The 15201-nt window shown below is 36.6% G+C and overlaps 1 protein-coding gene, 1 non-coding gene and 1 pseudogene across 4 annotated transcripts; 2 read left to right on the plus strand and 1 right to left on the minus strand.

Moving 5' to 3' along the window:
* Positions 2488–2559, plus strand: TRNAG-UCC. The gene has a single exon. It is a non-coding gene; the product is annotated as a tRNA-Gly (tRNA).
* Positions 2812–3792, minus strand: LOC18596642 (annotated as a pseudogene).
* Positions 5961–13274, plus strand: LOC18596644. Of its 3 annotated transcripts, none has more exons than XR_001928545.1 (16): positions 5961–6198; positions 6449–6697; positions 6787–6948; positions 7172–7222; positions 7516–7650; positions 7863–7886; positions 8035–8146; positions 8788–8916; positions 9079–9128; positions 9605–9763; positions 9852–9947; positions 10028–10143; positions 10285–10408; positions 11160–11278; positions 11693–11773; positions 12792–12829. XR_001928545.1 is itself a non-coding variant. In XM_007025256.2 (16 exons), the coding sequence occupies exons 1-16, from the start codon at positions 6133–6135 to the stop codon at positions 12936–12938; spliced, it is 1815 nt and encodes a 604-aa protein (XP_007025318.2). In that variant the 5' UTR covers positions 5964–6132; the 3' UTR covers positions 12939–13274. The 3 variants fall into 3 exon arrangements, 2 of the variants coding, with proteins under 2 accessions (XP_007025318.2, XP_007025316.2); XM_007025256.2 differs by having other exon boundaries at positions 5964–6198; positions 11165–11278; positions 12792–13274; XM_007025254.2 differs by having other exon boundaries at positions 5964–6198; positions 8791–8916; positions 11165–11278; positions 12792–13274.

Genomic DNA, 15201 nt, shown 5'->3' on the forward strand with positions numbered 1-15201 from the left:
CCGAGGCAAGTAGCCTTATTGGGTAACCATAAACATTAAAATAGTACTATAAAATTGAACACTAGCATTAATTTATTATTTCAGAATATAGCTAACAACAACTATAAAAGAACTCAAAACCGACCTCTCAGTGTCCTAGTTGTTAGCATCTAAGAAGTCAATGAAAATATGCAAGACTTGACTTAGCCTAATTAACTACCAATAATCATACATCCTTAATCCTTAGCAACTAAAACACTTCATTGATTTTTTAATAACGAACAACTCTTTTAGCAAACTACCATAAATTGGCAAATAATTAACTATGTAGACCTCGGATCACTAACCCAAGTAAACCAGAAAAGAAAAGTAGAGGTTAATGTGTAGAAGAAAGGAATTTGACTTCTACATTATGATCTATACATCAAGCCATCATTTCATTTTCTTAATTAATAATATATATGAGTTATATGGTATTTGACAACAGATGGGGAAATGAAAGTGCATTGCATGAATTGCAAGTTTTTGAATAATAATTTATTTGACTTTGTTACATTTTTATTTTATTTTTCATTTTTTTGCTATTATTTTCTATATTATCCAATCGGAACATGTATAGGGTATAGCACCAAATGGCCTATGAAAGATGATTTTGTTTTGTATTGAGAAAGTCAACAACAACCCTCAACAAAGAGTCCTCGAGGGGAGGGCAATTGGCAAAGCATCATTCTAAAATATTTAGTCCTTTCAACCATAGATTATAAACAAGAATTGGATTGAATGATTTTTAATGGCGAAATGCTTACTGGGTCTACTCTCTTTTTTACTTTCAATGAATGCTCATACCTCTAAGGATCACATTTAGCATTCATTTATAAATATGACCATTTGGTTTTACTTTCCCATTCTTTCACCGACAAATTGGAATACGAATATAACAACATTTTCAACTAATTTAGAAATCCTTCACATTTTCACTCATTTAAAACAAAATCAAATTTGCATCAAAATTCAAAAGAAAGACGATAGAAACCGTAACTCATCATGTGAGCCATTTCCCTTACCATATTTGACAAGTACCCTTCCTCTAGATAAATACAAAAGAATAAACGGTCGACATTATTGACCTAAATATATATAATATTTACTAATTGCCAACACAATGAGGAAAAACAAAATCGGGAAACAAAGAGAAAACCCTCTAAAAAATCGTGTTAAATTAGCTAAAACTGTCGGCATAAATGTTTTCACAATAAAAAAAGAAACTGTTTGCTGGGCATAATGTTTACAGAAGGGTCCCTGAAGCATTCACCCACGTCAGCAGCTCGGGTGTCCGCCAGTCGACAAGAACTCACCCGTTGCAGTTAGCCGAAAGTGCTTCCCGTGTCTCACTACACACCCGAAAAGTTCTCAGCTACAAAGTCAGGGACATTACCTTGTGCCCAAAGATATTGCTATTATAAGCATCTTCAATTGACTTTGGAGACCATTTCCATATTTTTTTTATGCTTGATTTTTTGATTAAAAGATTTGCATGAGACAAATAAACGGTCAAAACACTCAAAAGGATAATTCTAATTGATGAAAAAGTGTAGCTAGCTTAGCAAATTTCATAATTTGGTCATCAAAATTAATAAAGTTGGGATGTTGAATTGTTTGTCATTCATTACTATATACAAAATAAATGACACACGTAATTCATGTATGGGACTTGTTATTTTTTTGTATTTTTCGAGAATTCGTCAAAAGTGGATTTGAAAAAAAAAATGATCACAAGCCTACTAGGCTGTTTATATCAAATTCAATTCAGACTGGCCAATAGAAACATACTTCTTTCCCACCGCCACACCCCCTTTATCTCTTTTAATCCAACTTTATATGGGCATATATCTATCTATAATATGTAGATATGGAATATTAATAAAAATGTGCTTGATGATCCCATAAAGATTTGAATTTAAATAACTTCTTGAATATTAGTACTGACCTAGTTTGAGTTCATTCAGCGTAACTTAGTTCATATTTAAAAGGGTTGCTGGGAATTTGCTTTCCCTGTCGAGTAGTAATGTACTATCATTCTTTGCTTTCATTTTTCTCTTCTCCCAATTTAGGTTTAGCTGTTCATTTGTCACCAAAAATGAAGAGAAAAACATTGTATTTTCCTTTTGGGCCAGGAAAAAATTATGGGTCGGTAAAGAGAGAATCTGAGAATGAGTTTGGTATTAGAAGATTGGGTAGAGTTAGGCTCTAACCCAAAAGTAAAGGGCTTGAACCAATCACTTGCAAGTAAGTAGTTAGGGGATATATTTACATACATGCATAATATGGTGTTGGCCAACCTAAATGGGCTGCCAGCTCATTCTATTGCAGGAATAAATATAATAATGGCTTAATTGCAAAATGCAATCAGCACATATCCAACCACTTTCAATGCCACCCAGGGTGAAGAACAACGCTGCTTGAGCCTGTGCTCGTGAAGTTGGTAGGCGAATCCAAGCCAAGCAACAAGCGTTTGTAGTCCAACGGTTAGGATAATTGCCTTCCAAGCAATAGACCCGGGTTCGACTCCCGGCAAACGCATCTTTTTTCTGTTACGCTCTTGAATTTAATGTCACTCTTTCAGCTCCAAGCAGAGGCTATAGTAGGAAGGTAGAAATTGGCTGATTTGACGTGCTGATTGCTAACCAGCGTAAGAAGACTCTAACAGCAGGAAAATGTAAGCCAAAAACATTGTAATAAGAGCTACCTAATCTATTTGGCAGCCAGATATAACAAGGTTATGATAATTGTTTTTTGTGATGCCCATGTTGTGGAATTAAGCTTTTACTAAGATTAATTATCAGAGGGTGGTACAGGAAATGCTAGAGGAAACCTTAAATGGCAGCCTGGTTCAGGCATCTTCTCTTCCTCCAACATTTTTACCACTGAACTCATACAGGGCCGTCTTGTATAATCTTCATTCACACACCATAGTCCCAGCATTGTCATAGCATTGACTTCTTCAAGGTGCTGTTGCAGATCTTCACTTGTGAGGTCAATAATATTCATCAGCCGATTCCCAAGGCACTTCTTCTTTAGAAGATTCAGCAAACTAACATCTGAATCCGGTTGACTGTAATCTAAGATCTTCCTTCCCCTGACAACTTCTAGGAGAACAATTCCAAAGCTGTAAATGTCAGCTTTTACTGTAATTCTTTAGTGTTGCCACTCAGGAGCTAAGTACCCCAACGTACCTCTTATCCGGGTCACTACTTGACTCTGATCTCTATTAATCAGCTTTGACAGCCCAAAATCAGAAACCTTTGCATTGAAATTGTCATCAAGAAGAATGTTTTGCGGCTTAACATCTAAATGAGCAATTCTTTGTCTGCAATCTCCATGAAGATATGCTAAGCCTTTCGGTATGTCTAATACAATCTTCTTTCTTGTTTTCCAATCAAGACAAAAGTTACTGTTTTCATGGAAGATCCATTTGTCCAACGACCCTCTGCTCATATATTCGTAAACTAAAATCCTGAGCCTTTTCTCAACACGGTAACCGATTAGCTTCACCAAGTTACTGTGATGTATGTTTCCTATTGTGTCCACCTTTGCTAGAAACTCTTCAATCCCTTGCCCGGTGTTTTCAAGCCCCTTTACTGCAATTATTGTTCCATCCTTTAACATCCCTTTCTACGCCACTCCGAAACCTCCTCCTCCCAACCTTTTAGCAAACTTAGCAGTTGCGAAAGATAATTCACTGTAAGAGAAACTTATTAGAGTTCCTGAGATGACTGACTTACGATCTTTCTGTTGTATGCAAGCACAGGTCATCTTTTCCCGCAGCAGGAAGCATATTGTAACAAGAACAATCATACTTAGCAAAAAGGCATATATGGCTAAATAGCATTAGCTTCCAAGACTTAAGAGTGAAAGGGTCTGTTTTCCGGATAGGAAGAGGAAGCGACCTTTGTGTATGATGACACATGGTACCCTTCTTCACGTGGATTACCCATCATTGAGAGAAGATCGGAATGCAAATAACAATATCCTTCCGAAGTTGTTTCATAGAAACGAAAAAGGCAGCTTTACAAGATTCATTTTCCTTACAGGCTTGCTTGCATCTTTCCTCATTGATTAATTGAAGAGTAGATGCCTTCAGATCAAAGCTAGTGAAATAGGAAAGATTTCCGAAATAAATCATTTCATATTCAGGAGATGTACCTTGAAATGGTACTTGTGGACGATTGATTTCGCGACGAACATGATTAGGATGTCGATCATTTCTTATTGTAAAGTAGTCCGCGCCACTTGGTGCAACAGGACAAGTGCACTCACTACTTTTGCAAACCCCATACCTGCCACACTTGAGTGGGATCCAACATTTATCTGATTTATGCGGCCAAAAGTGAACCGTTCTCTATCTATCTCGAGGGTTCCACCCATATATCCTAAGACCCCCATCAATATCCAGCCTCAGAAACTGAATAGTTGCTGAACTTGAAACATTGAGTGCTGTTTTATTCATTTTACCCTTTGTTTGGAAATAGAAACCGATTCCTCCCACTAGAAACTGAACAAATTTCAGGTGACGAACTTGCTTTGGTGTAGAGAGAGCTACAGCCTCCGCAGCGGGACCAACGGTTAGACACTGGGTTGGTTTGTCACCCATCAGATATGCAACCATGCCAAGAGAATTTAGAGAAAGGTAAAACAAGCCTTGGCTGGCATTGACAGAAGTGATTCTTGAAGTAAGCCGTTGGTTTTCCCTCATTACTTGCCCAAGTAGAAGAGTATCAGTAGGATAGACGGAAGCCTCCCAAACAGGCCAATTGCTTTCGTTCACCAGCATCATGTTACCTTTTTCATCAATTCACATACCAACAATAAACATACCAAATGTATGAATTGACCAAATTTCAGTACCATTTTCGTCTATCAAGGGCAAATTTCCACCGTGGGAGAATTTGAGTGTTGCATTTTCTCTGGCTGGACTGTTCCAATTTGCTGACCGAGCTACCTGGGGACCCCTCTTTGAATTAACTTGACCATTGAGCCACGAAAAGAATCGACAAGTCACAGAAACCAGCAAAAGCCCAATTGCAATAAAAGCCAAATCCGAATCCAAAACGGCCCACTGCACAAACAGGGCTTGCTGCTGCTTTGAATAGCATAAAACGAGCCAGTGAGCCATCCTTGAATTTTGTTGCTTGAGGAAGGGAATCATTGTTGTTTGTCCAAGTTGTTCCGTTGCCTGCAGAAAAATGAACAGTTGAATTTGGCAGAAAAGCCGCTGCAGGACATAGTTAAAAACTTGAGATAATCATTAACTGCAGCAAGCTTAAGCAGGCCATAGTTTAGGTTGTAGAAGCAGCAGTAGCTTGTGGCTAGGTATTGCGTACCAATCGACATAAGATTTATGTATGAGCATTCCCTTGTTCCTACATGCACCACCTGGCAACAAATTCTTCCCTCTGCCTTCTGTTCTTTCCTAGTCTAGGAACTAGGAAGGCACTCGACACATAGAAATCATCGTTTACCTGAAGTGTTAGGAAATTTCTATGTTGTCTAAAAGAAGTAATAGTTAACACTTCAAAATATTGTCTTTCTTTCTTTATTGTTATTACAATTTTATACTTTACTATCACGTTTTTTTTTTATTTAGAAAAATGAGAGATTTGAATCTACTAAGAGATCATATATTAATTATTGAATCAAATATTTAAATACACTATTATAACGCTTTAGACAGTAGAAATATGTATACAATGCATTTAATTACTTTAAAACCAATACAAATTTTCACTTAAATTAGAGATGTCCAAAGTAACTTAAAAAAAAAAGAAATGTCAAAAGTAATTTTATTTACTCTTTTCTTATTGGGTTGGAGTAGACAGCGACTAGGCCACTCTAATGGGTTTTGGAGCCCATTTCCACTGGCTCAGCTGCAAACCCCACCGAGCCCATTCTAAAGAGCGCCTTTTTCCTTCGAGAGTTCAACTATTGGAGGCGACTGTTAAGAAGCTCGGGTGTGTGGTCTGTATTAACTGCTCTGCTTCAAATATCAAACCATCAACCTTCAATCAACAACGCCAACCTTAAAATCTCCTCTTTGTGAACTTTTACTTGTAAATTTTTCTCTTTTTTTTGACTGTGTCACCCACCGTTAAGAAAATGGAAAGTTGTGGCTCTACAGCAATATCATCATCATCTTCCTTCTCCTCCATTCTCAGTATTCAGGCAAGTAAACCATCATTATTAAATGCGTTTGTTTGTGTTAGTGTTTTTTTATGAATATATTTCATTTATAAGTATTTGTGGGGTTCTTATTTTATCTTCACTTGGAGGCGTAAGTATCATTTGTTTCAGAAGGTTGTGATTTTTGATACAATATCTATGAACTACCCTCTTTGCCAAATTTAGTTTCTGCCATTATGTTTATAATCATGGTTTACTTTCAATTTCATAACTTGATCAACTGAAACTGCAGGGGCCTTCATCAAACGTTGGTAGAAAATTTTCTAAGAATTGTATGCATCCTCAGCATCTGTCATGTCCACTTCCTAAACCGTTTCTTCAACTTAATGGCAGACCTAAGTGTTTTCTTTACCAACAAAGATCAGCGTATTTATCTTCCAGAACGTACAAAGGGCCTATATCCGCTGAAAAGCAGAGTTGGGACTTGGGGAGATTTTTGAAAACATTATATTTTTTCAATGGACCACCTTCTCTTGCTAAGGTAAGAAAGACTTTCTATTCCAGTTTTAATCATTTGTAATTGTGAAATATGTGTGCATACAATAATGTGAATTTGTTGTTGCCGTGAAGGTTGTTGAATTCATCATTGGGAAATTGTCCGGCCCGTCACCCGAAGAATCAGCAAAGAAAATGGAAACTTCTAGTTTCATTCTGGTAGCTGGAGCTACTGGGGGCGTAGGAAGAAGAGTGGTTGACAACTTAAGGAAGAAAGGGTTGCCAGTTAAAGCTTTGGTATTTGTCCTTAACTTTTGACATATTTATCGTGCATTCTCTAAAATTATGAATTTATATCTTTTAAAGTGCTTGAGGAGTGCCAGTGTTAGTATTCTTTTGAGCTTCTCTTCCTTTGTACCAAAAAATAGAAAAAGGTGCTCGATAGATGTTACCTCCTTCCTCTCATTCTTTTTGCCTCTTTTCCCTTTCAACTTTTGCTTTCATGTGTGCCTACTTTTAGGTGAGGAATGAAGAGAAGGCAAGAAGGATGTTGGCTCCAGAGATTGAATTGGTGAGCTAGATTGCCATATTTAAGGCCTCAATGGGATTATGTTTTATATTTTTGATTTTGTAATGTAGTGACACTCATGGCTTAAACAAGGTATTGCATAAAATTAATTGCATTTGATTTCTATATTAATCATAGTTCTTGGACTTATGAATTTAACTTTCAGTACTGTCATAATGTCATGTGACCCAGAATTAGAGTCATGGTCATATCCTTCCTTCTTCACTGTTGATAGAGTTTTGCTGTTAATCCTTCCATTCCATGTTTCCAACTTTGACTTTTCATCCAAATTGCAGATTGTAGGAGACATTACGAAGGAAAGCACTCTGGCCCCTGAGTACTTCAAAGGAGTGAGGAAAGTCATAAATGCTGCTTCTGTAATTATTGGCCCAAAGGAAGGGGACACTCCTGACAGAGCGAAATATAGTCAAGTATGATTTTAAGCATTCTCAAAATGATCAGAATTATTGATTATATTGTAAAATAGTTGGTCTAGTTTCTAAAATTTCTTTTAATATGATCTGCCCTTCAATAGTTTATTTGTTTTGTTTATTCCCTTAGAAGATTGAATATGTGATTGGATTTTATTTTAACTTTTTTTTCCTGGTTGAGGAGCCTGACATCCAATTGTTATGTTTTACAGGGAATCAAGTTTTTTGAACCAGAGGTGGCGTACTAATAGCAATCTTGTGCTTCTTAGATTTTCTTTTGTCCCGAGGAAGTTATACTTGAGAATTTGTTTGCTTTTGTTTTCTCTTCTAGAGTTACAACTATTTTGTCCATAACTTTGAGATTTTGTTCATATGTTGAAACAGATAAAAGGTGCTTCACCTGAAATGGTGGAGTATATCGGAATGAAAAATTTGATTAATGCTGTAAAGGAGAGTGCTGGACTTCAAAGTGGGAAACTGCTCTTTGGGTTTGAAGGTATTCTCTTAACTCTCCTGCAAGTGGAAATTGCAATTAATACCCTTGCTACAGCAAAGCTGCAGGAGAACCTTCTTTTCAATTTGGACAAGCTAAATTGATTATAATTAATTATAAATTATGAAGAAAGGGGTGGGATATTCAGGTCTATGTGCTTTACTTTGTCTTGTAAATTAATGAAACAAAGGAGAAAAACTACTATGAATTTAAAATGTTATTACATGAGGTTTTAAGTTTGCATATCGAACATTGATTTCTGAGTATTTCATTTACTCATTTGTAACATCTGTAGTATATCTCAATTTTTAAAGTTGTGATGTAATGTTGGTATAAAATCTATGATATCCTAGCATCAATTTTCAGACAATCCAACAATGTTTGGGCTTGAGTTGATGATTAGTCTACAACAATACCTGCTGGTCAGCTAAAAAATTTTGTCAATAATGCATGTTGGCTAAATTTAGGTAACTATTCTGTAAACAACATTCTATGAGCTTAACAACATATGGAATTGCTGCAAGCAAAACACCACTAACCCATCCAAATGCCAATCGGCACTTTAGGAAAGATGAGAAATCTTATTTTTCTGGTTGTATGCAAAATAACGTTATTGAGGTTTTTTTTCTCATGTTTCTATTAAGCAGGTCAGAGTTCAAAAGAACTTAGTTGGGGTGCTTTAGATGACGTTGTAATGGGCGGTGTTAGTGAAAGTACATTTCAGATTGATTGGACTGGTGGTGAAAGTGGTAAACCAACTGGACTTTTCAAAGGTTTGTTCTTTTGAGAACCTTTCATCAGATTCTCTCTTTCTCTATACTGCATCCTGCTGGTAATTCAATTAGAACCATGATTTATATGCCTCTATATATGACTCTAATCTCTTTGCTCATGTTTATCTCTTTGTCTTCTCCAATTCTTTTTCTCTCTGTCAGGCATTGTTTCAACTGCAAACAATGGTGGGTTTACTAGTATCAGAACAAGGGTATGTAAACTACAATAGCTTTTCTCAAACTTTAATGATCTTGTGCCATGCATGTTTCACAATTTTGTGGTCTGGGTCACTTGAAAATTGTAAGTGTGCTCACTTTGTTAATGGTCATAAAAGGTTAAGAGGCTTTTTTTTCGGCACACTGGTAAGATGCTGGCATTTGCAATCACCATAGTTTTCAACTCCTGAGATTTGCAGGTTTAAGGAAAATATTGATGTAGGATTGTAACAAACTAGATTAGATTATGACTGTTTATTGAAAATCGAACTCATGTTAGTCATCTGCAAAAATCGCATTTGAAGAACTTCTTTGTTATTTATAATTTATAGACATATTGATTCGACTATCTTTTTTGGGTGCACAAGCATGCTTGTCTTTGGGTGTTCAGGAAGAATTTTGGATGCATAGCTTAATGTTTGATTCCATTTTCTCATGTGAAAAGGAAAAAATAATTGGTTTTTATTTTCAGAACTTTTCCACACCAGAGGATCTTTCAGCATATGATGGTTTGGAGCTGCGGTTAAATGGTGATGGGCGTCGGTATAAACTAATTGTTCGCACTAGCACTGATTGGGATACTGTGGGTTATACAACAAGCTTTGACACCATTGGAGGCCAATGGCAGTCTGTGCGTAACACCATGACCACTCGATAATTCAGCATTATTGAACAAATTATATTCTTCATTCAATTTGTAACTTATTGTTTCTTTACAGATTTGTTTGCCATTCTCTTCGTTGAGGCCTGTATTTCGAGCACGGACTGCATCTGATGCCCCAGCCTTTGATCCAAGCAATGTTGTATCACTGCAGGTCTGTTACTGTGTCTATGTTTTCTGATCTTTCTACTTTTTGTGTTTTTACCATGCTGTTTACAAGCAAAATCATTCCAGCTCATGTTCAGCAAGTTTGAATATGATGGGAAACTGAATCCCACTTTTGTAGAAGGACCTTTTGAGCTTCCAGTGTCAAGCATAAGAGCATACATAAAGGATCCTATCACTCCCAGGTTTTTTTTTTTTTTCACTCTTCATTTTATCAGATTCTACGGATAATGAGGTCTAGACTTTCTTCTTCTTTTTGGGGTAGGGAGTGAGGTGTTAAGAGTGAGCTGTCTTATCCAATTTTTTAATTCTTGCATCATGTGTAGGTTTGTCCATGTGAGCTCTGCAGGAGTTACTCGACCAGACAGACCTGGCATTGATCTGAGCAAACAACCTCCTGCTGTTCGCTTGAATAAGGACTTGGGCTTTGTCCTAACATTCAAGTTGAAGGTTTTGTTCAATTCTTCACATGTATTTTTTGTTTATTCATTCATTCATTTTGGGAAAAAGATTAAATCATTTGTTGAAGAGAAAATACCACCTGCTTTTTGCATGCAAAATGGTAGCTGAGTTTCAATTCGCTCTGCTACTTTTCTTTGCACCTGCTATAAATTGTGTTACAACAATTGATATAACTGGAAAATTAACCTGTTTGTATTTCCTAGAACTCTATATTGAAAAAATGAAGTCAAAGTAGCCAGATTAAAATTTTCTTATCTAGATGATATCATTTTGAAATGAAATACTAAGGTGAATTTGAATGTAGTATTGGTTTCAAAGCAAGAAAGTTGCAGCAATTAAACAGTAGAAATCCTTGAATGTATGATATTATCATATAGTATCATTTTTGCTATATATGATGCATTTTCTATCAAGCTGGTGGCTAAAAATAGATATAGAGTTCACATACTTTGGGCAGCATCGAGCAAGAAGGGGAATACATCAACCGAAGTTTCTCTTCGCCCTTCAATGATTTGGAAATGCCTTCTTTTTCAATTTCTTAATCTTGCTACCTTATACAAATATATTTAATTTGATGAATTATTGCTTTAAGAAATGGTGTTGCTAAGTTAATTGTACTTTTTCGTTCCTCTAGCCATGTGGCGTGCTTAGCTGAAGCATTCTTTCTATATCATCAGTCCTTTACCTATGAAGCATAGAATCTGTGTCTTTTCTTACACTGTTTTTCATTTTTTTCTAGAACAGGGTGAGGATTTGATACGGGAAAGTGGAATTCCTTATACAATTGTAAGGCCTTGTGCATTAACTGAAGAGCCTGCTGGAGCAGATCTCATTTTTGATCAAGGAGACAATATAATGGTATGGCATTGAAAGGAAGCTGAACAATCAGCTATTGACTTGGTTTGTCTAATATTCTGAATCTGTGTGTTAGATATCTAATAAAAGGATATCTTTCTTATAATTATTCTACATAACTGGTTCCCTAAATATGATATTTGGCCACTGAGAGGGCAGCCGTTTGCATTAAATGAAGAGCTTGACAGAGCAGATCTCATTTTTTACCAAGCAGACAATGTAATGTTGCTGGCAGTGAATGGAAGTTAAAAATTCGATTTTTGACTAGGCTTGTCCAATATTGATCTGTGGTTATTTATATTAAATCTCAAAATTAAAATACAACTCTACCTCATAACTTGTTTCCTGAATATGAAGATTTGGTGTGGCTGAAACCCTGATCTCTTGCTAAAACTGTCCCATTATCTGATAATACAGGGAAAGATATCAAGGGAAGAAATTGCTCGCATATGCATTGCTGCCTTGGAAAGCCCATATGCATGTGACAAGACATTTGAGGTTAGTCTATTACTTGCTATTATAGCTAATCATATCATTTTGCTACATATGGTTGTAGCTTTACATAGGGATGAGCCATAATTGGTCATAGCATTCAAAATCTTAATAAATGGGTTTAGACACCTGATTTAGCTCCATGGAGGTTAACAAGTGGGTTCTCTGTATTGAAACTCTAAGAAGAAGAGTGAAAAAATGGGAAGTCAAACACACATTGAGGGAGGCAAACCAACAAGCTGATATTCTTGCAAAATCTGGTATAGGGAGAGAAATAGAGTTGTCCACGGTTTGGGGAGATGAGCAAAGGGGTTCTGTCACAATTGAAGGAAGTAGTAGTTAAATTACCTGTTGATTCCTACTGCAACGTCTCGTATTTTTCCGAAGGTTATTTTTTGTGTTTGCCCATTTCTGGGAATAGTCCTGGAGATTGAAAGTTCACATTGTATTTCCTGAGTTCTGTTCCCTTTTTGTCTATAGGGGTTGGTTTGTGTGAGGAATGGGTTTGTATAGGAGTTTTTGCTGGCTTATGTACAGGGGTTGATCCTTTTGTGATTTTGTTATCGCATACCTCAATGTTCTTTTGTAAGGGGAATGCCTTGCAAAATCTTTTTTCTAATGTTCTTTCAGACCTTTAATATAATTGAACTTTCAAAAAAAAAAATGGTTGAGTTGTGGGACTGCTGATATGAAATCAATGATGTGTTGTTGATCAGTCGATGTTAAAAATATATCAGCAGTCATGAGCTTTAGTATAGTGATAATCCACTAGCATTATAATTTTTGAGCCCTGTACGTCACCCCTTTATTATTAACCTAGAAGCATTGATGGACAGGAAAAGAACAGGAATTAAAGCTTGATGAATCAACACTAAACAATGGATGTTTGATAAAATTAGCTTTAGGTGTTAAATGAGAAGATTCGATGCCATTGTCTACTCTAACCTGGGCTGCAGATATGCCTATTGTTGAATGTTAGGTGCCCCTATTTCTTCATATACTATAACTGTTGTTTCTTTTGCAGGTTAAAAGTGTGGTTCCATTTAGTGAGCCATTCACAGTGGACCCAGAAAACCCTCCCCCAGAGAAGGACTACAACATTTATTTTAAAACGTTGAAGGATGGCTTTACAGGGAAAGAAAGTTTGGAACAAAGTGCCATTGCAGTCTGATGTTGATGGCAATATCGCACGGCAGGTCGCTTTCCAAATTCCTTCAAACCTACTATGAATATGATGGGTGTCTCAGGGAGGGATGGTGATCACTTAATTGCTGAAGCTCATCACATTAGACATCTGTAATAACTTCTCAAACACTACCTCCTAGACCTATACTCTTGGTTTTGCTCTTCCTTTTCCCCCCTTTTTCTGAACTAAACCATGGTAGATGCCGTTAAGCAATGGTGTAGTATGGTTCCCATTGTAAATATTAGCAAGTAATATCTAAAAAAGCCTATGTTGTTGCCTTCTTGGAGTTAATGGGTGGTTGAAGTCTTATATTTGAATGTACATATGTCCGGCTGGGGTGAGTAGGAGCATGGTTGGTATTTCTTATTGTGCCACCTGGTGAATATTGGATTGAAAAATTCTACAAAAAAAAAAACATAAAAATCAGAAATTAAAGAACGTAATCGATGCAAATAAGGAAAGGGTGGATGTTAAGTTTGTAAGGAACAGAGAATTATGCGGTGTTATGGATGGTTTTCAGAGGTAAAACTAAAAGGAAGAGATGGGGAGAGAAGATAAAGACAATTAAAGGAAGCGGATGGAGAATCTCTGTTGACCACGTACCACCGGCCACAGCGCAAACGCTCAGGCGTCTCTGCATGCTGCCATGCCTATATGACTGCCCATTTCTAGAGAAAATTTATAGCAACTTGTAAGGAATCTCCACTAAAAAGGAAAAACAAATGGAAAGACCCCTTGATCATGACGTGTAGAGTGTGGATTTGAGTTCATCGACAAGGAAATTGAACAGTCAATTTGACGCAAAATGCACAACAATTCCATAGCTAGCATGAATTCTCTTTGTATCTTTTCGCCCCAATAAGAATGCCTGTAATGACCCTTTTTCACTGTACTTTTTTACTGAGATCAAATGGCTGTAGCTAATGAGTTCTTTCAAGATAACATTGCAGGCGATCAAGAACTCATAAAACATTCTTTTAAACTGATCGTCAATGAATGGGAAAATGCCTGTGTTTGAAATTATTGCTCGGGAAGAACTTGAATAACAAAAGTGTATTAGGTTAGTACCTTTGTTTTGTGCAAAATTTTAGTTACTTTTGCAGCTTCATGAGTTCATGTAAGTAAAGGAACTGGTTTGCGTAAATATGTTTGCAAGTTGCAACATAATTCCATGTAAAGGTTAACAAAAACTACGATAAACAGACAAAAAAGGGACATATTCATTCATTTGTGCACGTCATAAGGGACCACTGTCTCCCCAAGGCCATAAATGTAGTTGACAGGTACTTCCATAGCTACATAGGACTTGATGAAGTTCACTGTTTGAGGAGAACAGTAAAAGTACTATGAAAGCTCTTCTTCTATTTTCCTTTTACTCGATCCCTTCCGTTTACACCTCACTTTGATATCCCAAAATAAGGATTGAAGAACAAGAGGGCAGAACTTGTTTCTGAGAAAAACTGTCCTGTACAACGCAGAACCAGGGCAGGACAGGACCAGCTTGACTTTGGAGCGCTCTCTGATTCAATGTCTTGTCAGATTAGGTTGCTGAAAGAAAAACAAATTTCTTTGGCTGTCTGCATGGTGAGAGGCTGAGAGCAGCTCAAGTCAGGCTGGCCTTTTAAATTTATTCTCCTTGTAATTTGCATGCATACGTTACAGCTCCAGGACCCCACAAAAGTATTGTCCGCAATGCATGAGTTGTGATTTTGGGGATTTGGTTACCAATCCAAAACTGATGACCACATGATTAGCATGTGATTTCCATGTGATATTCCAATCTAGCATCTTCCCATCGCAAATCTTGTCTTCACTTTTCGCACAATTATCCTAAGTATACAGTAACAGGATTAATCAGAATGACTGATGATAATGCTTTATTTGAAGTGTACAATGTAAAGATTCAGCTTTAGTTTTAAATTTCAAACTTTTCTTCCCCCCACTAGTACTGAAACTGAGTTGCTGAAATCGCCATTGATGCTGAGTTGCTCGTTGTTGTTTGAGTCAAAAAGTTCCTTTACTTTACATGCTAAACAGTTTTAAGGAATGTAACATTAACGAGAAAGTGCAGGATGATTCTCAACATTTCATTGTTTATTTGAAACTCCAAATTTCTGTACTTTCCTGAATCCAATTGAGTTATAAAAAGTATGTTACTAATATTTTAGTGATCGAGCATGGAATTTGCATGAAGAAATCATAACAAATTAGATAACAAAATACTTTATGCCTAACTCTGCTTTGAACC

This window comes from Theobroma cacao, chromosome 6 (genome assembly GCF_000208745.1).
Source record: "Theobroma cacao cultivar B97-61/B2 chromosome 6, Criollo_cocoa_genome_V2, whole genome shotgun sequence".
Lineage (NCBI taxonomy): Eukaryota > Viridiplantae > Streptophyta > Magnoliopsida > Malvales > Malvaceae > Theobroma > Theobroma cacao.

Bases quoted from the DNA above. Each gene is read 5' to 3' on its own strand.
- LOC18596644 (XM_007025256.2), top strand. From the start codon at position 6,133: ATGGAAAGTTGTGGCTCTACAGCAATATCATCATCATCTTCCTTCTCC. The intron at 10,144-10,284 runs GTTTTTTTTTTT...CATCATGTGTAG, and splicing joins AAGGATCCTATCACTCCCAG to GTTTGTCCATGTGAGCTCTG. The intron at 11,774-12,791 runs GTTAGTCTATTA...TTTCTTTTGCAG, and splicing joins CATGTGACAAGACATTTGAG to GTTAAAAGTGTGGTTCCATT.